Source organism: Diplotaxodon limnothrissa, linkage group LG23, assembly GCF_057381915.1.
Source record: "Diplotaxodon limnothrissa isolate DT_005_m linkage group LG23, D_limnothrissa_male_GT1.1, whole genome shotgun sequence".
NCBI classification, from domain to species: domain Eukaryota; kingdom Metazoa; phylum Chordata; class Actinopteri; order Cichliformes; family Cichlidae; genus Diplotaxodon; species Diplotaxodon limnothrissa.
The window spans coordinates 40733773-40758997 of record NC_140617.1 but is presented as its reverse complement, the minus strand read 5'-3'; the positions used below and the strand labels follow the sequence as shown (position 1 = coordinate 40758997).

The 25225-nt window shown below is 42.6% G+C and overlaps 1 protein-coding gene across 2 annotated transcripts in view; it reads right to left on the bottom strand.

Annotated features, from left to right (window-relative positions):
* The window catches only part of pard3ba (par-3 family cell polarity regulator beta a), a 207590-nt gene that overhangs the window by 77885 nt on the left and 104480 nt on the right, over nucleotides 1–25225 (bottom strand). The window contains exons 17-19 of one of the 2 annotated variants that reach the window (XM_085347625.1): nucleotides 25100–25144; nucleotides 11538–11753; nucleotides 10651–10861 (exon numbers count right to left, since the gene is read on the bottom strand). In XM_085347625.1, coding sequence (XP_085203751.1) covers nucleotides 10651–10861; nucleotides 11538–11753; nucleotides 25100–25144 — 472 coding nt within the window. The remainder of the gene's footprint in view (nucleotides 1–10650; nucleotides 10862–11537; nucleotides 11754–25099; nucleotides 25145–25225) is intronic. The other variant, XM_085347626.1, reaches the window with a different exon arrangement.

Below are 25225 nucleotides of genomic sequence, written 5' to 3'. Positions count from 1 at the left end.
GTGTGCAAAGCAGAGGTCGTGCTCTGAGTGTATTTTAGTGGGAGATACACGGTAGAGGGGAATAAGGAAACCCTCAAGTAAAGAGGAATACTTGTGCGCTTGTGTGTTCTTGAATGTGTCTGTCATTAGCACATTAAATGACAGAGGAAGTCCATCCATCACACATGGCATGGCTGGAGAGGACATAACCGCCAGTGGAGGTGTAATCACTTCCTGGCGCCCGATGCTTTGAGCACGTGTACGTCCAGGAGTTGGTAAGATCACATGCTAATTGGTCGTGACTGTTTCCTGTGGCCTCGTTGAGACCTTTAATTGGCCGGTGAGTGATGGGCAGCTGGCTGGTGAGATGCCGCTGAGCCGTCTGGATGATACGAATGCGTCTGTGCTTCGAAAGGCCCGTCCCTCGGGGTCAATTCAAATGTCATAACTCGACGGGGACTGATGGATCGTGAAAGCGATCAACGCAAATGGAAGCCTCGTCTCACTGTCTCATTTTGTAATTACCGTGTGGCCAATATTTCTCAGGACAAATGTAGGTATTGTGTTCCTGAGCCGGATGACTCACTCAGACTTTACCAGTCGAAAGAAAGAAAAAAGAAAAATAGGGCTTCGCTCCTAATGAGAACACAGCTATTTGAAAACAGTGACAGCAACTCTATTGGCTGGCAGAACTGCAGAGAACATTATAGAGTAATTAGTTCTCTGAAGATTGCTTCTTATGTAACATAGGGTGTAACATACTAATGAACAATAATAATAAAAAAACCTTATCTGAATAAAAGAGTATACACCCGGTGGCCTCCAAACTTCCCAGGGAAAATCTGGAGGTAAACAAGTTGTTCAGAAGCCTGTAAATAAAGTAATTAATTCCTCAACTGCTCCACTGGAGCTCCTTCACGGTCAAGCTGCAAAGGAGTGAGTCGGCATCCTCGCCTCACCCCTCCCCTACCCGCCCAACACCAGAGCTGTAAATAAGAGAGGGAGAGAGAGCGGCTCTGAGCCAAAACGCTCTGGTTGGAGGCAGGTGTAGCCGGGCTATGAAAAACAAGAAACATAAAAAGCTTTTCGTGTGAGAAGAGAAGGGGAGATTTCAAGGGGAAGGCGAGTCAAGGGGAAGCGTTGTAGCGACAGAAAAAGGGAGCGAGGAGGACGGCGGGAAGGAACGGCGGAGGCGCGTCGCGACTGCCCCCTTTATCAGCTGATATATATGCATGAGGATTTCCTCATCATCTCCACTGTCAATTTCCCGTCCCTCTGATATTTGACTGACAGCTCGCATCAACACCAATAAACCTGCGCATCATTTCAGGAAAAGCTGCCCATCGTGCTGAATGGAGGGGAGAAATGGAGGGAAAAAAGTTAATTTGTTTTCCCGCCAGCTGCCGACAGTGATAGCGTCCGCGTCTGTTTGCTTCCATGGCAAAGTTGTAAATTAGAATTGTGCCTCAGTACCAAGTACAGGAAGCTGCTTCTGCTGCGAGAAAGCTCATTTCCAACAACGGTAAAAAGTACTTGGCAGCTTTTTATATGTAGGGCGACCGGAGACTTACCGGAAGCAAATTGAGCACAATTCTGAATTATGACAAGAAAAATGAAATAGCTGTCATTTTAGGACTGCTTTTTCCTCTATGGAGGGTGATTCACTGGTTGTTGTTAGCAGTATTTTAATGTAATAGCGTGTAGCTTTAAGAACCATGCTGGTATTTATATCTGGGACCGAGTATAATAAATTTGGACATTTGTCACCATAAGAACACACACAAAAAACAAAATGACGAGGCCAACATATCCAAATACTAATGCCCCACACACACACACACACACACACACACACACACACAGTAAATTCCAGGTTGTTCTACTCACCACTCACAACTAAAGCTCAAAGCAAATAAAAGGACTGATTTTCTTTCCTTCACTGCAGCTTTGAATTAATCACAGTGCACAACTTGCATCAGGTAAAATTGCAAAAGATTTGCATGTACCTCCCTTACATAAACGTACCATTACCAGAAATGCAAATATTCGAAACCCATATCAAAATTCTCCTGCCTAGTAAAAATCCATAAGTCCCTGGTAAATTTCCAAACAGTTTTAATCAGAGCAGTTGGGCTTTTGATTAAGTCACAGCACAATAACAGCTGCGTTATGTGTGCGTCGCATAGCCCCTCACAACCTATGCAAAGCATTTGATTTAGCAGCTTATGCTATGCCACTGGAAATGTTATGCTTGACTAGATAAACAATCTATTAAATGATTCCATCAGAATCTTCCTGACAGATCTCAAAGATGCTTTCAAAAGGTTTTCCGTCAGAGATTTTGGTCATTACACAGTTGCTGCAGATTTGTGGTTGCACATCCACCATGTTCCTGGCCTGTGATCTGAGATCTGGTGACTGCCGAGGCCATTTGTGACCACACCGCCATGTTCAAGAAACCAGTTTGAGACGATTTGGTGAGCCTGTGTGAACTGGAGTTTCCCATTCTTAGCTGACAAGAGTGACATTCAGTGCGGTCTTCTGCTGCTGTAGCCCACCTGCTTCAAGGTCGGATGCAAAGACGCTCTTCTGCATACTTTGATTGTAACAAATGGTAAATTGAAATATGGTCGCCTTCATATCAGCCTGAAGCTGTCTAGCTGTGAGTGACACCTGGTGTAGTCGTTGCACGTGTTGTGCATCCAGAAATGTGGAGATGCTCTTCTGCATACCTTGGCTTTAATAAATGGTTATTTGAGGTACTATCCTCTTTCCAGCATCTGCATTTCACCTATCAAAACAGTGCGCTTGTTCTCTGGCCTCTGGTAAAGAAACATAAGGGGATGCTATTCACCAGGTGACCTAAGAGTATCCTGCCTCCTTTGAAATCTTCATGGTCATAAAATAAAAACTATTGATTATTATAAATAATTCAGAATTATTTACTCACTTTTAAGACCCATGTGGAACACACTCCAGAAATCTGAGTGCTTTCTTGATGGTAATGCTATTTATACATATGCTTCCTCCTCCACCTTGAATATTCTTTATTCCATTTACTACAGGGTGCTGCATTTTATTACCAACCACTGTATCTTATATAAAAATTTGAGATGGTCCTCTTAAACAAACATAAGGGAGCAGTGCTGCTTGATGTTTGTTTATTAAAAATTACCCAATTACCTCTGCTGCCTTGTTAAGATTTAAATGTAGTACTTACAATGCCGAGTCACAGGAAGTTCTAACACTAGCTGCACCTCTTATTTACTCTACAACTGGGTTCAGATACTTTGCTGCATACAAATAGGATTAAATACAAAAGTTTGAAAACTACATTCTCTTATTTTATTTGAGGATTTTATGCATGAGCATCACTCCTGAATAAGATTTTCCTAAATTTCAAAATGTCCATTCTCATGTTATCTTTGCAAAGGTCTCCTTTAAAAACAGGACACCCTGATTTCAATGAGATTACCTGTTTAAATAAAGGATTTAATAATAATGCGAGCCCTCAGCTATGCACGGTTGCACTCTCTCATTTTAATTCAGCCAACCTTTGCTCAAAGTATACAGCAGGGAGAATATACTCTGCAAGGCTTTACATTCCCTAGGAACGTGTATTTAAGGCAGCCCTGATTAGTAAGCGATAGCTGCGAGTTTGCATACATTATTTATGGAAAGATAAAGAGATGAATAGAGGGAGTGATAATGCTTATCCACAAGAGATATCCTGTGAGCAAAATATATGGCCTTACGCATATTTTACAAAAGGGAATACTAACATTAATAAATACTGTCGTGCAGACTCCTTTCTGTATCAGCGCAGCTAGCAGCCCTTAAATGCCAGATGAGATGCTGGATCAAAGAAATCCACCTGCAGTGCATTAACCCAACGGTGGGATTAGGTAATGCACCTCCGATTTACCCCATCACAGCTTAGAGTCACTGCTGTGAGGAACCCACACAAACATGTCAGAGGGATTTTGATATGCCTACCAACACGGCTGACAAGTACAGCCTATTCAAGATTCCTTTCCCTTCCTGCTGATCTTAAGGTCACTTGGTGTTTAAAGTCACTGCGGCACTGTTGTGGCCTGTTTCAGTGCTCCACATTACTATTATTTCGCACCGATGGTCGGCCTTACTTTCCTGGTTTCTTTCAAATAAACAGATGGGCAGTGACAACCATTCATACCAGAGCAGGAACAGAAAAAAATAACAGTCCACAGAAACCTCAGAGTAAAGGAATAACACGCCCTGCCTCTGTTTAACTGGCAGGAGGTTTCTTGGACCTCGCACTAGTCATTAGCACACTTGATAATAGAAAATTAGAAACTCGAGTGAATCCATCGAGGACTCTGAAGCTAATTTTATCCAGTGTTGCTTAGTTAAATCAATAGTTCACTCAAGGACAGAGAGAAATGAACTGGGAAAGAGATACTCAACCATAGAAAGCTAAGTGAAGCAAAACAGAACAAAGAAAGGACATTTGAGGACAATCTGAGGAGAAAAGGCTCATTGGGAAACTAAAATTGGAAGAGCAAAGGCTCGAGGAACAAGGAGGAGGAAGACAGGCGCACTTATAAGAGCAGTAATCCATCAGAAATCATCAAGCGTCGAGCTCCTTCAGTTTGACACCGAGACTTTGGTTTTGCAGAGCACAGCCTACCAGTGACTACCTTTTCCACCCCGCACATTCTGCTGCTCCGCGATAGGATGAGAGCGGAACGGACGGAGCTAATTGGCTTGCGTCACTGTCGGATTTCTTCTGCGCCGCAAACAGAGGAGCGGGGGAGAGGATATACTGTACGATGCTGTACGTGGGATTTGTAAACAGCAGATCAGAAGCGTCGACTTTCATGTCCCTTAAATGGGTTGAGGGGTGTTTGCGTGCGGTGGCGGCAGGAGACGTGCTGATAGCGACAGCTCCACATTGATCCTGACTGAGTGACTGACGGGACACGAAACAGACGGCGTGTGTCAGTGCCCGGCAGGGCCGGCAGCGGAGTTGAGCAATGACACACCCGGTGACTGGTGTGATGAACGCTCAAGCTGATGGAGTTGCATGAATCTGTGTATAAACACAAATCCACATTTCAGTGCAGACCGAATGTCACTTGGGAGTGAAACGGGGAGCGTTGCACACAACCCTGACCTCCTGATTAAGTCGTGCTGGATAAAACCATAACATGTCTAATCCTTCATGAAAACAAGACCGGGTCTGAGCTCAAGCAGTTCAAGCTGTACACACAAGAACAAATGCCCTCAGCAACTTTCCAAGGCTGAGAAACTTGTAAAAATATCACTTTGGGGAATGGTGAGGAGGGAGCTCTAGCTTTTACTTCGAGATAAAAATAATATTGTAGGCAAAGGTTTTATTACAGTCCAAAAGTGGAAGATAAAGATCCTTTTTCTGAAACTCCTGACCAGGCTAACCTGTCTTGTTCTGCAGATATGGCGGCGACGTTGAGAGAAAACATAAGAGCAGCCTAGTGTTAGTCTTTCCGCGGTCTGTCAGCAGCACGGCCCCCGAGGCTACGTCCTGGGCAAAGACTTCACTGCCGTCTGCTGAATACAGACAAGACGAGCAGTCAAGCGCTACTGAGGAAGGTCTGAAGGGCACTGCCATTTGTCTTGGCTTATTTAGCAATCAGGGAGACAAGACGCGAATGGGGCTTTGTGAGCACGGTGATGAAAAAGAGGAGAAACCGCATCCGAGCCCAGAACAGGAGGGACACATACAGGAAGCAGAACGCACTCTTCCATCTTTAACCTTAAGACGGTGTGTCTTTTTTGACACTTTGTTTAATTCGATGGGAGTTCTGTTTTAACCCCCCCACCCATCAAAAAAACTGGCAAACGTCCAAATCAGTTTGGACTATTTGACAGTGAAACAGAAATCAGGAAGCAATTTCATTACAAAGTCAATTTCACAGCAGTCCCTGAGATTCAAATCAAATCACAACCGGCTTGTAGAGCGGGCCCGGCTTACTGTACGCACAAAAAAGACTCACTGTGGCGACTATAATGCTCAAATAATTACTAAAATACCTGCATAATTGTTCTGTTTGTATGCTATTGCACAGTTAGAGACCTTGCATGGGCCATGCACTTCTAATATGCAATAAGTGTATGAGAATAAAGTTAGAAATTAAATTAACCAATAGCATAATTGGTATTTCCCCCCAGATTTACTCTAAATACCACAATAATACCTTGAATATCTCTCACCATGACAGCTATAAAGAGAAAATCGGATATTGTGACCACCGTATGCTAAATCGTGACTATTTTTTGTCAAATAATGGTACAAAATATGTGCTCCACCAATTTCACAGCAATTGGTGGAAATATATACATGCAGGTGCTTAATAGATTCCCCTGCCAATCTGACTTAACGGAGTCACTATTTTACAACTCCCTACGGTGGTGCTTATCAAATGAATGAGTCTACAGTAAAATGAATGGAAATTAATGAACCTTTAGGGGGGGAAAAGAGAAATTCACAGGGGGATTGGCAAACAGAGGAGGGAAATAAATCAGCGCCTACTTAAATGAATAACTGGACTATTAAATTTGAATAATAATACACACACACACACACACACACACACACACACACACACACAATGACGTGAATGAATCCATAATTACAGTTTTACACCTTTTTAGGTGCATTTCTATCTAAGTTACACTAATTTTGATATCATGCGTTATCGTGGGTAACATATCATGACAGTATTATGTGGTGAGTTAAGGAGCATTCCCACTGTGTCGCGCTCAGTGACTCGATTAATGTGCTGAACTGTTACATTGAAAGCATCTCTAGGAAACAATTCTTACAAAAAACGAATTTTAAGCCCTCTTTAAAACCTGAAACTCGAAATAAAATTCAATTTTTTGGAAAATGGAGTGTTTATTTAACTTTTTTGACAAATTAAACAAAAAAAAACCAATATTAATTTGAATATTTTAGTTTTAATTGGTATCATATTTGCTACATCTGGCATCTTTGGTAATCGACTGCTAAAAATTGATTGTGCATCTTATTTTGGTTCTTCATGGTGGAAAAATAAACCACACTGATGATGTCGACGTCTCAAAAACACACAAAAACTGTATGTATCAAATGATACACTAGGTGTTAATGGGTTAAACAGGAAAGGCTGCTGCTTGGCTGGCCAATTTACCATCGTGTGCATTTCGATTCAATAAAGACTACATGGATTTTTCCAAAAGGATATTCACCGTTTTATCAAATGATGTAATTAATTTTTTTTACCTTAAACAAACACGTTTCTTAAGGCAAACTGCTGCACTCATGTAAAATAACAACATCTAGGCTTTTAAATGCAAGGCCATGAAACAATACAATGAGGATCATGTATGAATTTAGAAAAAATAAATGTTCCCACAACAAATATGTGATTTCCAGAGGTCACCGTATATCCAGCTGTTTGCTACCCAATGCCAAAAACAACTTGCTCTTCAAACAATGCAGCAGCTAAATTAAATATTTACGGCCACTGGAAGGACGGGGCCGGCTTCCAGCATTTGTCGTGCTAGCTGTTGTTGTGCACACTTTCATTGCCGTGGTAAATTGAGGTCATATGTTTATAATTTGCCCTTTTCCTAATGCTGCCATTGGAGTAAAATAACATTTGAGAGCTGCAATCAGATTGAACAGTGCAATACTCCAGCTAATTAAGTCATATTTCAAGTTCAATAACAATCAAGCTGGACGGATAAAGGGCAGGGAGAGCGCGAGAGAGAGGGGCGAGTGTGCGGCGCGACAATCTGGAAGCTTTTACAATAGTCAGGCTATTGTTGAGGTAGAAGAGGAGTCCAAGTCTGTGCAAGAGACCAGCAGCAGGCTGGTTTTGATTGTTTCCGACTACTGTGTTAAATTAAGAGGGGGGAAAAAAGAGCGTGGACATAGTGAGATGTGCGAGCCCAATGACAGATGCATTTTACTGATACACCTGAACTTGAACTGTGAGAAATAAAAATAAGTGAAAATTGGCAAGTAAAGGCAAAGAGACAAGGAGAGTATACACAAGGCAGGAAGAGAGAAGCGAGGATCCAAATGCAGAAGTACAAACAGAAAAACGAGGAGTCCTTGTGCAGCACATGTGTAGAGCTTCATATAAACACAATGTGTGTGGCGCAGAATAGGAAACAAAACTGTCTTTCCTGGGTAAATCCAGCTCTAGGCGAAGTGGATTTCAGCTTTACACTCAACTACAAGCTGACATGTGCTCTTGCATGTACCTCCTCCAAGTGTGTCCTTCAGCTTGCCCTTCCCAGCCCCGGCTCGACTCTCCCCTACCGGGCTCAACGTGTGAACATCTCCTCCATTACTGCCCTTGACACTGTGGCCGATTGGATTCTTATCTGCCATCTGTAGGCCAACGCTCAGCTCGCGCTATCTCTCGTCACAGCCTAATTGAATCTCAAGTGTTGGAAGTGTAGTGATACACTGACCACACCGTGTCACTGCCAATAGATAAGGATTGCAGCTGGTGGGATTGGACCACTGCAAATCACGATGGGGACATGTTGATAAGGGGGGTGACGAGCGGTTTGGGTCACTACTGTGCAACTTTGCTTGGATTGAGAAATAATGGATACCCTCCATTACTGAGAAGGTTGTGTTCACATCCAATATCCAAGATCCCGTAATCCTGCTGTGCTCGCAGAGGTAATTTGTTGAAACTTAACCAAGAAAAGTAAGACATAGTGCTGCTTCTGTCCATCGATTCTTCTGTTTACAGGAGGGATGCACCTGATGTCTGTTTCCCTCACAGCTACAAAATGCACATCTGGTTTTAACCAGCAGGCAAACCTAAAAATAAAAGACTAGTAGAAAATAATACAGATGAAAATCAGCTCAATTTAAAGAGAACAATATAAGTAATGCTGCTTTCAGATGATGCTATAGCTTGAGCTTTAGGAGTAGTTATCTGGTTTGTTCTAGCTGTTAATTTTCTTTTAAATTAGAAAATATTTGATTTAAAAAAAATCAAAGCAAAGCCTTTTAAATGGTTTTGTTTCAGCTAAAGCTGTAATGATAATACTATTATTATAGAGTTAGGCTAATGCTAACTGGTGATCACTGAACATTTTCCCTCCTCATCTTTTTTTTTTCAGTAATTTTGCATTTTGCTAGGGTCAGTGTCCCTCCTGGTACCATGAGCTGATGCATAGGACCCTGCAGAGGTTGCACAGATAGTCCAACTCCTCCAGCATGGCACATCAATATGTGCCATTGTCAGAAGGTTTGCTCTGTCTCCCAGCACAGTCTGTAAGCGCTGGAAAGGGCCGTAAAAGGCCCATCAGCAGGACTAGTATCTGCTTCTTTTTGCAAGGAGGAACAGGACGAGCACTGCCAGAGCTACAAAATGACCTCCAGCAGGATGCTCGTGTGAATTTTTCTGTCCAAACAATCAGAAACAGACTTCATGAGATTGGCCTGACGTCCTCTAGTCGTCCCTTTGCTCGCTGTCCAGCACCGTGGGGCCTGATTCGAATTTTCCATAGAATACCAGAATAGGCAGGTCACTGACTGACACCCTGTGCTTTTCACAGATGAGTGCTGGTTCACCCTGAACACGTGACAGACGTGAAAGCTGCCCGTAAGAATAAGTGATGGTCTGGGGAGATACAGACCTGTATAGACGTCAACTGATCATCTCTGGGACATGTTTGTGTCCATTCCGACACCATTAGAGTCTACCAGGAGCTCTGAGATCCCCCAGTACACTATCTGCCGTGTCATTAGGACCATGCCCCTTGTCAGGCACGCATACAAGCACGCGGAGGCCATACAAACTACTGAGCACCATTTTGAGTTGCTGCAAAGAAATTGCAATGAAACTTAGTCTGCTGCATCATCTTTTCACTTTGAGTTTTGCCGTGTCTTTGAATTCAGCCCACTGTAGGTTGATAGTTTTCATTGCCATCAAACAATGTGGCATCCTTTCACTCCTGACACATTACCCAATCCATCAGCGCAGATACCCAGCATGACTTCGTTTCATTGAGATCTGATATGTTTTCAAAGTGTTCCTTTAATTTTTTGAACAGTGTATATACAAAAGGCAGCACATTCCCCAATTTGATTGCAATGGGTTAATAAAATAAAAATGAAAAATTAATATGTCTCTGTTTAATTACTTAGAAATGTAATTAAACTTGGAAAACCAGAATAAAAGCATATTACACTGGCTCGGTTTGTGCTTCTAGGATCCATTAATGTTCCCATCAGTCGTTTATAGGACACTTATTACCACCGTGCCAATTAACATGCTTCACTCCTGCCAGGACACGCATGAAGAGATAAAGCTAATGTCAGCACCTTATTTGACTCTGGAACTGTAATTGCAGAAATACAAAATGTTTCGTTTAAAAGTGTCAGCTATTGCCTCAAGTGGAAAGAAGTTAATTTGTGAGTGCTATTCAATCCATCTGCAGTCAGCCAGCGACCAGCAACAGGGCTCATGTACATATTTAACTAATGTTTACATCTTCATTAGGTTCTATTTGTCAGAAAGTCCATGTCAAGTCATTTTTGTTGATGACGGGAGCTTTCAACTGGGGAAGCCAACAAGTTACAAACTAGTTAAACATCAATTCGGGATGTTAAGTATTCGGACCTGAAGATCTCCTTACCTTAAGATGCCAAATCCTTTCTTTTTGGTCTTCTTCTCTGTGTCCTCCACAGAATCCAGTGACTTCTTCCTCCCTTTGGTCTTCTTCTCCTTCTTCTTCCTTTCATCCTTCTTCTTCTTCTTCTTCTTTCCATCGTCTGCATCCAGATCCTGGCGAGACGAGCTGCTGGCGGGCGTTTCGTGACCGGAGCTGTGCTCTGACATGTCGTCGTCTGATGAGGGAAAACAATTCCCACGAATAGGATAGGTTGGATGGCAGAGGTCAGAGTAGATGCACAGACAACAATGGAATATGTACTCATAGATATAGCTCCGAGCATTACAGGCAGCCTTTGTTCTTATGCAAGCCCCTCAGGTGTAGCAAGATACCAGGAACACAGATTTGAGGGTTTTTTGGTTTTTTTTTAGTTTTATCTTTTGCAGCGTTGACTGTGTGCCTAAAAAAACCCCTCAAATCGTAACTTTTGTCCACACTCCAGGATTTAATTTCCTCATATGTTAATCGCACACATCCCTCATCCCACACGTATGTGTGGTCACAATTTAGAGCATTAAAAATATGCTGCTGTAAGACATAAAGTTGTTCTTTCCAAATTGCTGAGTGGATAAAATCATGTAGCATTTCATTAAGGTACTTAGGCTAAGCACTGTACCTTGGCAGGCCTCTGGCTCTTTTTTGAGTGCCAGTGTGTTATAAAGCTTAAAGGATGTGCACTGGCAGCGTAGCCTCTCATTTAAATGGGTACAGTGTCTAGGAAGGAATCCCAGTCGTGCATTAAAAGGGAACATTCCTTACAGTGGGCAGTTTTGTTGTGTCTGCTTCTTGTTTTTCGAAAAGATTTTTGGTAGTAGCAGTTCAACATGTCTGCTTTTCTCCTGGGGTCTTACCGTCTTCAGAAGGTCCGTCATACGACTTGTCAATGGCGATGCGGAAACTCTGGTTGCATCCCCGCCCCCGGACCATGTGCGGCCGTGGGCGATGAAAGGGCACGTGGTCTTGGATGTGACTCTGCTTCGCCTCAGACATGGCCGTCTGCAGGCTCTCCAGGGAGCTGGACTTCATGAGGCCCAGGGTGGGGCCGAGTGCTCCTCCATCTGAAGGCTCTGCGAGACAGAAAGACACTCCGCCATGACTAATTCATCCCAAAGCTAACTTCACCATTTTCCACTATTCCAGCACATAAAACAGAGGAGGAAATCCAATGAAGAGTATGAAAGAAGCCTGGCTGATGGATGGAGGATGGAGGTTTGCTTAAATTTAGAGACGCAGCCACTGCTAAATTGACACAAAGACTTTATTCAGATCACAAGCTTTTAGGATAAGCTAACCCACCGCTTGCAAAACATTAAACTTGAACCCATCTCCTCAAATAATATTTCCTTATTTAAAGAGCATCTGCATTAAACTTTTTAAACTCTCAGAGCTGGCTACAATTTAATTTGCCTTCAGTGTATGTAAGAATTGGTGCGGGGGCTGGGACTGCAAATTCCAGGATTTAGACGGTAATTTATCCATTAGTGTTGTTGCTTCTACAGGCAGAGTTATCATTTAGGTAATACAGAAATGGGTCTTTTGTAAGAGTTGACACTTAATTAGCTCATTATCTATGAATCACCAGGAAACATAATCAAGCTAAGTTTGCTATTATTACACTAAAATCACTGATTATTGAACTAACAAAAACAGTAACCTTATGGTTCCTCCATATACAGTACAGTAACTACTTACTACTTAACATTACTTAACACTTACTTCCAGAAAAATGCCTTTATGGGGTATGCTTTAGGCTTTTTATGTATATCAGAGACTAAATGTAAATCCTGGAGAACATTCAAATCAACTAACACATAATAAAACTTCATTGTATGGCATGAAAGTTGGGAAATATGTAATGAAACTCAGAATGTATAGACTTAAACTAACAATACATAGAAAGAAAATATATTTTTCATGAAAAACCATAAAGTCTGAATCTACTCGAAATAAAATTCATCATTTATGAAATGTCAGCTGGGATAGGCTCTAACCCTCCACAAGTATAAACTGAATAAGCGTTTAAGAAAGATGGATGGATCGAAGGAATGCTAGGAATGGTAATTTGCAGAATTAAATTTTAATAGCTGGAATAAAAGTCTTAATTTATAGCATAAAAATCAGAACGAAAGCCGGAATATATAATAGATTGACTGTGCAGGGTGCACCCTGCCTCCTACTCAATGTCAGCTGGGATAGACTCCAGCCCAGCGCGACTAACTAAGAAAAGTAGTTGGGAAAACAGATTGATTGAAGGAATGACACGGCAGCAATGGCGACTGATAGAATAGAGCCAGAATACATCAAATGAAAGATGGAAAATGTGGACTAAAATTTAAATTCATGGCATTAAAGTCATTATTTATGGAAGGAAGAAAAATCCTGCTCTTACAAACATTTTAAAGTCCAAATTGCATCACCTTAAAGATCATCCTCCTAAAACTTTCTCACATTATTATGCATAACCGTACATACACATGCATAAACTTGTCTGGAAACTATGCCTAGCTCAAGGCCTGAAAATGTAAAAATCTCACATATACACGTGGATCAATCAGTATCAGCTCTCACACATTTTTCTGTTGACGTATAAGAGCTTTTTGGAATGAAGCTGAGAACGGTTAAAGAGAGAAATATGAAGTCTTGTATATGAAATGTAGAGTGAAAGGTAAAGGAAGAGGAGAGCGTGAAAAACAGGCTTGACAGAAATGGGGAGAAAGTCGGAGTCCCGTATGAGCGACATAAAAGAAGGGGAGAAGAAACGATGAATGAGGTGAAACGGTACAGGCGCAGGTGAGGAGCGGTACTATGGGAACTGACAGGCTCATGCATAAGCAAGAGACAGGGGGGAATAAATGAACTGCCATCATACTGTACTCGGGGTATGGCCTCCAACTCGAGAGGAAGAAAGGGCTAGATGGAGGAGCAGGAGTGCAATGAAGGCCACAGCTGATTCAGCAAGGGGATCGGAGAGCAGGCGGGGGAGGAGGAGGAGGTAGCGGGGAAATGCTGAAGATTTGAGGAAACACAGAGCTGTAAGGAAAAGAAGAAAAGAGTAAATGTCACTGAGAATAAAGTCAAAGACGCTTGTGACATTCAGGCTGTGGCAGGAAACTGCGGGACAGATGACCGAGAAGACTGCTGAAAAGACACCTGCTTCCAACCCCTAAAAGCAACTAACCCACCCAGGTGATGTATCACAATAGAGCAGTGACTCTTCAAAGAAGTTACAGGCAGGTTGCAAGCAGCGTTTTCACTTTCTGAAACTCTTCTGTAGGGATGACTTTCTCGCATCACGGCACTCACTGCTTAAGACGTATTTTTTGTCATTTCAGAGGCTTCAAAGCTTCCAAGCAGAGCGGGAGGGGGTGGGAGGGTGGGGGGTGTTGGGAGTGAAACTGAAGCGGCGATGGAGTCGAAGGAGGAGGAAAAAAGTAAGCAGAGCGTTGCTGCCTTTTAAGTCCTAAATTGACTTTCTGAGAGGAAGTGGGATTTATGGGGAATAAGGGGAATAAGGGGTTATAAATAGAGAGGTGGGGGGGTAGGGGGGGGCGCTCAGGAATAAAACGCTCAATTTGAGAGGCAGGATTTGTGTCACAAATGTAATTACGGCTGTCCAGCTTGCAGCCTGATAGAATTAAGCTCCTTGCCAGTGCACTGCCGCCGCACTATGCAGGGAAACTGTGTGTCTGAGCGTGTGGGCGGGTGTGTATTTACCACTAAATGAGAGAATTTTGTTCCAACCCTTAAATAAAAGAAGAAGAAGAAAGTCATGATACTGACTACGTGAGATAGCGGCGAGCGTGTCCTTGACCGCCACAGATGAAATGAGCACAATTTCTTTTTTTGTGTGCATGCGTGGGGCTGCGAGTTGCACTCATTCCATGCATGTCAGGCTGTTGAGGCTGGAGGTAAATGAATAATGAGGGTTTAATAGGATGGATGAGCGGGGGAGAGGTGGCTATCATCGCCAGCTCGATCCAATGGAGGGTGAAATCAGCGTTTATCACATATCGCTGCCCGCTGTGCCAGCAGATGCTCTCACGGATCCGTTCGCATCATGTCAGCCTGATTGCCACTGATTCAAGCTGGTGCACACATTTGACAAACAGCCTAACAGCCAAAAAAAAGGAGGGCCAGGATGACAGTCAGTGCCCTTCACAGCTGCAGCACCCCTCCGCCCAAGATCAAGAGGTAATGTCACGTCTTCGCTTGGCATCACTTTTCGCTCACTTTGTCAGCGAGCAGCAAACTTCTGGTTTTTCTTCACGATGAACTTTCTCGGCAGAGATGATGTTTAATGAAGGGTGGGATCATCAGTGCAGAGGATGAGTAATCATCATTAGATTACTCAGAAACAAACTCAAGTTTAAAAAAAAAAAAACTGTAAAAAAAAAAAAAAAAGGGGCAATTTACAACTTGCACTTCAATAGAAAACATCCAATTACAGAACCAAATCTTTAAAAAAGGACTTTAAACAGTTTTGGAACAACAAAGTGGTCTGAATCTCTGGCAGCCATCTCTAGAAGCAACCCGACGGCCTTCGTAATTTGCCTCAACAAAGTTTGCATCGTTCCTCCCAATGCCTGTGTGCAAAGCAGCTAATTTTCCCAGAAACGTGTGTGCGCTGCTTTTCTTATTCAAGTCATTTAACTTTGATCAGCGGGAACTGGGAACTCGCTGCCTACAACAATCCACTTCCCTTTTATTTCAGCCCGTATCCTTTACTTAGTTGAGTGGATAAAAAAAGAAAAAGCCCAAAAAACAAAACCTGGTGTGCTTTTGCTTTCAACAATCAAACACGAGCTGTTGCTGCTGGAGGACATTTGAATCAATTTGAACCTCTCGCACGATTCCCATCACTCTGCGGCACTGGCGATTCGCAAGTCCTTGAGGTTCAGAGGATGTGTCAGCAAGTTTTCTTGTTTTTTTTAAAGGTTTGTTTGAATGATTTCGCGTTGGGTTTCTGACATTTGATGTGTGACGATTCCTGCCTACCGCACTTAAATGAACCACAAAACTAACAGTTGAAAAAAATGTATCTAATTTCTGAAAAACAAAGCTGATATCATTAAAAGTGATGACCATAACATAAACCTAATCTACAGTGTGATTAAATTATCCAGGATGTTTTTCAAGGGAAGAATGTCAATTACACTGTTATAAAAGAAGCCTTTAAACAGTCATTTACGGTGGCAACAACGTTTGCTGTAAACATTACTTATTCATCTCAGGATTAACGAGTGACTCCTTTGAAATGCGGTACGAGAACATCCTTAAAGAAGAAAAAACTAAACAAAAAAGGGAGCTGAAACAAAGAACCTGCCAATTACCTCTGCGTAATGGTGCTTGCATTCCCCCCTAAACGCATAAACACTCCAAAGTGTCCACAAACAATATCCACTCATAAAAGCCCACGCCTGCATGCAAGCTGTAGGTGCTTACACACCAACACACGCATGCAAATATCCACCTGCGCGCATTTCTAACCCGCACGCATCCAAATGCGATGTGTATATTGTGACTCTGCAGAGGCTGACTGCTGTTGTGTCTGTATTGAACAGACAGCAGTGAAGACTTTGCCTGGAACGTAGCCTCGGGGTCCCGCTGTGCTGACAGGCCCTGAAAGGACTAACACTGCTCCATCACGCTGCTTTGTACTTTAAAAAAAAAAAAGGTATTTTAAAAGTGAGCGTGACACACCTGCAACCATCATTACATATTGATACAGTTTGTTCAGAAATTTGATGTCATGTCACTGTCCCTCCATTTACAAAGACAGAGTGAACTTCGAACGTGGTTTCTGCATTAAACACACAAGTTCTCACAACCCAAATCCCGATGCCATCGTCGTCGTTGTCGGTTTTGAATAAATTTTAAAAAAAAAAATTAATTTAATGTAAGTATGTTCTATGCATTTTGTCCATTCCTGAGTTGTGAGTCTACACCAGCCATATTTCACAGCACTGTGACTTACAATTATGAATCACTCAGACTAATGTAAAATTTTCAGTTTCTTTCTTTATTGAATACACTCTGGCCAAGAGAGCCAGTGAGACAAAATCCAAAATACTGTCTTTAGTTATTAACATTTGAAATGATGAAGGTAATTGAAAATGGCACTTGAAGAGTAACACAAAATTAGCTGCCTTTCCAGAAAAACGCCAAAACTTTTCAAAAGTACTTGAGGTTTTGTGAGGGCACAAACCCTGTTTACTCTGTCCCTCCCGGGCTTCTAGACTTCTGACTGGCTAACATTTCAACACAGTTTGAATTTGGTATGTCCCTGACAGCGTTTGCTTTTTACATGTGGACGGAGATGTTATTTTAAAAACTGCACTTGCTCTACAGCAAGCAGCTTTGTAGCAGACTGGCAAAGAGGTTGCCACGGTTACAAGAAAGCGCCCCCTCCATCAAAACAGCTGGGGGTGGCAGTGACTGTGTGTGTGTGTGTGTGTGTGTGTGTGTGTATCTGTCTGCATGTGTGTGTACGAGAGAGAGAGAGAGAGAGAGAGAGAGAGAGATGGGTGATGCTGAGTTGCCAAGGAGACACTTTAGTAACAAAGGGGCTTGCTGCTCCTGGCCATACTGTAGTTCTTTAAATTGGGTACAGGGAACACACGCTTCAAGACACACACATGTAGGGCACAGCTACACACACACACACTTTTCAATCTAGTATCCAATCTCAGGATCAACCAATAAAACCTGAAGCTGTTGTTCTGGAGACCAGTAAAACAAGCCCTGACCTGCACTCTGCTATAAAAACACGTGGCACTCACCGCCACACATACACTCTACACACCTGCAAAAGAAAGCCTGATCTCAATGTCGCCCTGTTCAGTGAAGGTTCTTGAATCCAATTCAACAAAAGCATTAAAAACAGGGTCACAAGACACAGAAAGATTACTTCCAGTTTTAGTAAAAGCAATTAAATTCAACAAGTTCTTAAATTACCACAGATATTAACGATCTCATCTCTGTGAATGTTTTTAGATTTAAGCTGTTTAAACTACACAAAGTAACACACAAAGGTCTCTCATGAAAGAAGTGCTTCACACTGGATTAAATATACTGAACATGGAGCTTTAAAAGCTTTTTTGGCGTGAAACCACAATGACACGTTAGAGGTATGAATACAAACTGTATATAAAAGATGGAAATAACATCGCCCGGTGATATGTTAGCATTTTGGTCAGCCATGGTTTTTCTTTTGTTTTTTGTTAAAATCAAATTCAGATGAGACTGGAGTGCTAAGCTTTCAACTAAGGCTAGCAAGCTTGTTTGCAGCTTGCACGTGTCTTGTGCAAAGTAAACAACAAATAAAATACTGGAAAAATCACCAAGCTGGTGTTGATAGTTTTTGGGATGTCTGATGGTACAATTAACCCGATAGCAAACATATAAAAAAAAGAATCACCATCACAAACACAACTGTGAGGAAATTGTGTTATAGCATACTATAAAAATGTACTACTGCTGCGGTGCTGGGGATTTTTGCGCTTTTTTAGGTAGTCCCCAGTGGCCATTCGAGGAACTACAGTTGCCACTTGTGTCTGAAGAGTAGATACCAGTGTGTTAGCTTTTCTCTTTTCTTTCCTTTATCTGTGACATTCAGCCCGCAAACCCAGGACTTACATACAATTATAACAGAACACTATTCAAACATCAGTAACTTTCCACGTTTGAATCAACTGATCCCGCTACTTTTTTCATGGGATTTGTTGACAGAAAGATAAATACAAAACATCCCCAGCTGCATCCTTTAAAAATGAAAATGACACAGCAACTATTTTCATATCACCCGACAAACCTGACTGCCCACCAAATGACTTCATACGACTGTACAGCCAGTAAAAGTAAAATCCAATTCATGGTATGGCCTATCAGAACTCACTCCAATTAAAGAGCTGTTCAATCATTAAGCATCCATCCATTACTATCTGAATGCATTCAGCTATGTCAGAGGCAGAAAATGAAGCTGGATGGAAACATTGCTCTGGCAGTAATTGTGTTTAGTTGTTTAGATGTATGAGGGAAAGGGGACATATGGGCTGTTTGTATTTAGCCTCCACCTAGACGAATGGCTTTAATAACTGGAGAGGACTTAAAAGGCCATTTCATAATTACTGCCTACCTCTACTGGATTACTGCGACGCAGCGGGGGTGGCAGAGTATGGATGAGGGCTGGAGAGAACTCTGCGGAGTGGGACATGTGCCATTTGTAAACGCGCAGCCAGTTAAAATACTTGAGGCAATGAGGCAGAACTGAGAGGGTGCATACATTGAGACGCACACAAACATACACACCCGGCATGCTAGATTTATAAAGACCTTTACAGACAGCCAAACTATTCACTTAACCTTAATGCAGGAGTCAGACTTCAAGACAGTCAACTATGGTCCTGAGTGAATTAGCTGAGACACATTAAATATGCCGAATGACAACCAATCACAGCCTGCAACCATTCAGAATCACAGAAAACTTTATTACATTTTCACAAAGCTCGCTGAGCATGTTGTACACGTCATCAAGACAAAAGGATCTTTTGTAAAGAGTCTTAAACTATTGTGGAAAAACTTGAATTTGGCATTAAATTGAAAACAATGAAACACCTACGTAAAGTGTATGACCCAGATCCAAAACACAGTCAACCCACACACACACACACACAAACAAACAGAACTCCAGCACTGGCAGCCTTATGCCAGCGGGGCCCTAAACGGTGTAAAAGATCGATATATCCACTGGGATTCCACCCATAGGTTTTGGACTTAATGTTAGCATTTTGGCTGCTCCCATGTTGATTTTTAGTACCAGGAAGTGACCTTAAAAACTGAAGCACAAACCTCAGGGACAGCAAGCCGTAATAATCCACTAAAAATGCTTCAAATGCACCAAAATAACACAGATAGTGTAAGTGCCAGTTTTATGATTTCAAGTAGTGGTTTCATTTCAATTCATTTTAATTTATAAAGCGCCAAATGACATTGTATTTTATATTGTAAGGGAAATAGACTAAGTAATACAGAGAAAACCCACACGACCCCTTATGAGCAAACACTTGGTGAGAGCGGGAAGGAAGAACTCCCTTTTATCAGGAGGAAACCTCTGGCAGAACCAGGCAGCCATCTGCCACAACAGATTGGAGTTAAAGGGTGGGAGAAAGGTCTAGCAGATCCCAACTGGTTCTAGCTGCCTGTGTTGGGACACCTGTCACTCAACTTGGCCACACCCCTAACACTTTTATTTAGTTAATTTTTATTCTCTTTTTATTAAAAGTTAATTTTTAAAGGGGAAAGTATCCATAGAGGCCAAAAGAGTATTTTCTACCACATTGTAAATATGCTGGAAGTACCTATTAGCCTTTTTCTATTACTTTGTAAAAACAGTTTTAAGCTAAACTGCTACAAAAAGTGCTTCAATAATCAAGGAAAAGGCATGGGTGTTGGGGTGGGAGGGGCTTGTGTAAATTTTTCTATTTAAATGCCAGTTTCTTACAGTCTGACACAAGATTAAACATAAACACATCGCTGCTGTAACCCAAACCTGATTTAAACTGAGCCATTATCAATCTCAAGGTCAGCTCTTTGTTCAACTCTGGAGAGCTCGGACCCTTTCCCGGAAGACACAGAGAAACAATCCCCTCGTCCACTGGGAAAAGCCCCAACATATAAGGCAGAAAAGTCCAGGGGATACAAAACACCCACCCCTGCCTGCCGCCTCTCACAGAGGGAAACTCCAGACTGGAACAGAGTCCATCCTGTCTGCAGGAGACTGGTTCCAGAGCCCGAATATACTCTCACGCTAGTTCACCTGACATTCCATATCCGCATAGATAGCCTCACCAGCCGGGGATCAAACCGCCAGTGCCCCCGCCCTTGATGGCCACCAGACACACATTAGACCTGAAGGCTAGCAGTGTGGCTCCGATCTGTAGCTCGCTCTGTGGAAGCGTTTAAGGTTGTGCAACAGCTCAGTTGAACCAGTGGAGTCTTTAAGTGAGGACAGCACAAACCATTAAACCTTCCTTTTATGGCCACACAAACACTATCTGAGCGCCTAACCTACTGACTAGACTTACCACCTGGCGACCTTTTTGTCTTCAAAAATAAAGTTGAAAGGTAGCCCTTTTACTACACCAAAAAACGTCCAGCACAGGTCACCGATGTGCCGGCCTTTCAGGAATTCATCCAAATCAAATAGGATAAATGGACTGAGGCCTGAGGTGCAGAAGACGAAGCACCAACTTGAAGAGGATAGTGGTCAAGTTTAAAGAAAGAAGAGTTTGTTTTGTTTTTGTTTTTTTCCCCCCAAAGGCAGAGTTGCGGGAGCGCATACAAACAGTCCTTATGATATAGCAAGTAAAAGAAGGAAAGAGAGCACAAACAGCAGAAAAAAAGCTGAATTACACAGCGCCCAAACAAATACTGTCAGGGGGGAAAAAAGCAAAGGCTTCAGCGCTGGCAGGATGCTGGCTAGCTTTCTGATGCCTCATTGTGCAGGAAAGAAACAACAGGGACTAATGGGCACACAGAGTGATCTCACTGGTGGCACTGCTGCAGGGTTAGCTGTTAGCCATTTAGCTCTAAACATCCAAACAACAACGAATGAGTCTGAATGAGGGTTTTCAAGGTGATCGTTTAAAGCAAAACAAAAACAATACACACTTAAAGAAGCTTGGAAAAGGCAGAAAAAACATACAAAATTACTGCAAAAGTGAGCGGAGGTACAGTGCTGCTGGGCTGGATGAGATCCCAGGTGTGTTGTAAGGGGTAAAGTAGCCTGCTGCCAGGGAGACACTCTAAGGAAGAGAAATAAAGGGATGAATGGAGCGATATCTGTCCAGCACTGCTGGGAGTGTCTTGGTGGGGTGTTCACATGCACGTACACGCAAACACAACACACACCGAGACGACTGGGTCTGAGTCGGTAGAGGAAACTCCAAGACTGGAGCATGTTCAGCATAATCACATGAAGCTGGAACAGATACAGCTGCAGCTGAGCGAGGAAAGAGACAGCGGGAGAGGGAGAACCACAGATTACAGAAGGCGAGTTACTAAAAAAAGGATCAGCCTGTTGAAAGAAAGGGAATGAAATTGATCGTGAAGAGAGAAAGAGGGAAAGAAAGGCGGAGAGAGAGAGAGAGAAGGAGATGAAGTTTTGGGATTGAGAGCAGACTAAAAATGGGGATGAGTCTGGTGACAAAGAGCGAGAAAAAGGCGATTGGGAAGAAGTAGGAAAGGACGAGTGGTTGCAAAGATGAAAGCGGAAAAAAAGAAAGAAATGAGACTTAAAGCTCTATTGAAGATTGAGACTCGAACGACTGGAGAATCAAGACAGAGAGAGAGAGGGGGGGGGGGGGGGGACAGCTTGAGTAAGTGACAGAGAGAAAGATGGAGAGAGAGGAAAGAAAGAGTTAGAGGAGTGAAACGCACCTCGCGGCAGCTTCAGCCAGAGAGAAAGAGGGTTTTAGCCAGATTAAAGAAGCCAGGCAGGCCTCTTAAGACCATCCGCCTAATGAAATATGTCAAAGCTCATAAAGAAACACCGAGGCCATTTAGGAAGGAGGGGTGGGTTGAGATATGGAGCAGGAAGCTGGGCAAAATACTCTGCATCAGCAAAAATGAGAAACACGCAAAAGCCCTGTCAATACGCACTAGCTAAGACGTCAACTGGAGGGGGGATGAAGAAAAAAACCACAAGAAGAAAGGAATGTAGCAGAGAAGAAATGGATCGCTTTATCTATCATGTGTGCTTAGAAATGCCTGGAAAATGTGAGCAGGAGAGGACAGGGTGGGGGGAGCGGGTGGCAGGGTGGGGTGGGTATCAGACAGAAGAAGAGGAGGGCGGAGGTGAAGCCACTTGTGGGAATGCTGAGTGTGGGGGATTTGAGGTCAGCAACGAAGCTCGGGCCATTTGTATTCTGTCAGGCAACAGGCTTAGCTGGCTGTTGCAGGTGGATTTTAGAGATCGGTGTGTGTGTGTGAGAGAGCAGGAACAGAAGGAGCAACGAGGCCAGATGTCTCCCAACATCATAACTTAAATGCTGATTTTCTTATACAGGGCCTTGCTGTCATATTAAAGACATTAAATCTAAATGAGATACAAATCACTGCTGAGCTCTACAATTAAAATCCTGACGTCTGCAGCCGAGCTGGAGTCACGACACTCTGTGAGCAACATTTGATTTCTGTTCATCCTTCAGCTGCGCAGATCAACCACAGAGGGTCTGCCAGTCGGCCACTGAGAAGAAATGCTGAAGCTGTTAGATCTAACAAAGCTGAAATTTACCAGTAGTGATCAGAAAAAGCTCCAGTAACACTGCACCTAATCTTTCCTGTCATTATTGTTAGAATGCCACAGACTCCCAGGAAGTAAAAAAAATTCGTGTTCAAAATCAAACACCACTCGAGGCTCATGCTGTGGGTGTTAACGTAGTGCTTTAATGGCGCACTAATGGAGACCTCTGATGTCGTCCATCAATTTCCAGTCGCCTCTGCTCTGGATCCTCACACGTTCTGGCTCACCTGCTTTACCAAATTCACCACGGACCTGAAACTGGCACAGAAAGCAAATATCTCTGGCTACAAGCCAGAGAGCAGACAGCAGTCTCCATGTTTAGGTAACAAGCATGAGCGGAAGCAACCTCATCATTTTCTTTGACATCGACGGCATTTGGACACCCTGGATTTATCCTCCGGGGTCAGACTGTCAGCGCCAAGTTTTACTGTAATGTCGCGAGCCATCAGACAGGTTTGCTGAAAAGATCTGAACTACTACAAAAAAGTGTTTTTAAAATCACGTGTGGATGAACTTTTGATTGCATCTCAAATATTAATTTTTCTCCTCTTGCCGTGCCACATCTATATCTGCACGTTATATTCAATTGAGCATGTCAATCAGTGTATTGCAGGTATGTATTGCAAAAGCACAAGCTGTTGTTTTTGCAGACAGAAATATAAAAAACCATAAACTATCAAACGAAAAGCCTTCTAGAAACTGGAGTCCTGAGAAAGGAGATCAATGAGTCTGCAAGGTATGTAGAGCCTAAAGTCAGGAATTTCACCATCACAAAGGAAGCTCTCATTATAGCCGGCTAGACCACCACGGTGAATCCATGATGAACATAAAGCTTGATACAAGGAGTTCACTACAACCAACACTTCACATTTAGTATCAAGGAGTCTCCAAAGGAGTCTCTTTTTACTCTAAGATCTCTCGTATGTAATGAGCAATCAGTTTTAAGAGGCCTCCCACTCTGCAGCATAAACTGCTACACACACACCTCCAACCAGACACTCTACAAACATGGCTGAGTCCTACAAGTGCAACTGCTACAATGATTTGCACAAATATGGCACAGACCAAAACATTTGTTGATTTCTCTTCTAAAAATGAGTCCACGATCAATTGTAACACATCATTTGTCCTCTATAGGGTGCTTTCTCATATTGGAAGAACAAAAAGATATTGTGAGAACACAAATATGCCACATGCACTGGCAATACCGATTACCCACCCATGACTGGACACCACCTGAACTTCCATGTTTAGTAACCCCAGTATTTGGAATTGACCACGTCCTTCTTTCTATATGAAGAGCTGACAGACGAGAGACTGTTCACCAAACTGCAGGCCATCAAACACCCACTGTTTGACTTCCTGATAAAGGCTTGGACAGTGAAAATGATTGGAGGTTGGACACAAAGGGACTTTGAGTTCGTTGATGTTTTAGCTTATATTATATATCCTCTTCTCCTCAGAAAAACAAAACAAACAAAAACCAAACACTGATTACTTCACATACATCACTTTGAACCACCACTGCACCGTGTCGTCTGTAAGCAGAAAAAAAAAGTCTTCTCTTTTACATTTAACCAGACTCTTCTCAAATAAAACAAAGCAGAACTGAGTGCGAACAAATAACTGGAGCAGAATTCATTGTGATGGAGTGGGGGCTGCTGTCAGCTGGGTGAGGATTGAACGCCGCAGGCCTGCTGACCTGGGCGGCAATAAAGCAACACGAGCTCAGACGCTAAGTGCTGCACAACTCAACTCTGTCAGCCAGGGGAGAAAAAAAGAAAAAAAGGGAGGCGGAGGGAATAAAGAATAAAGAAGAATATTTGAGAATAACAAGAATCTTCACACATACGGTTCATTTTTTTCCTGTGTGGACTTGTTGAATCGTTAAGCCAAAAGACACAACAAGGGAGAGAAGTGTGGCAGATTGGTGGGTCAAAGAAAAATAAATCAAATCAAATCAAATCAAATCACTTTTTATTGTCACATCACATGTGCAGGCACACTGGCACAGCACATGCGAGTGAAATTCTTGTGTGCGAGCCCCACAAGCAACAGAGATGTGCAAACACAACAACACAAACGAGCAAAATACAAGAATCGAACACTCACTGTTCTTCTGCCCGACCAGTGATCCCACGTTGCTTTCATCAGCCACTAGGAAAAAAGAAAGAGCCAGAGGGACACAGTAAATATCACACATTATGCAAGCAATATCTAGTACAACACAAAACAGCA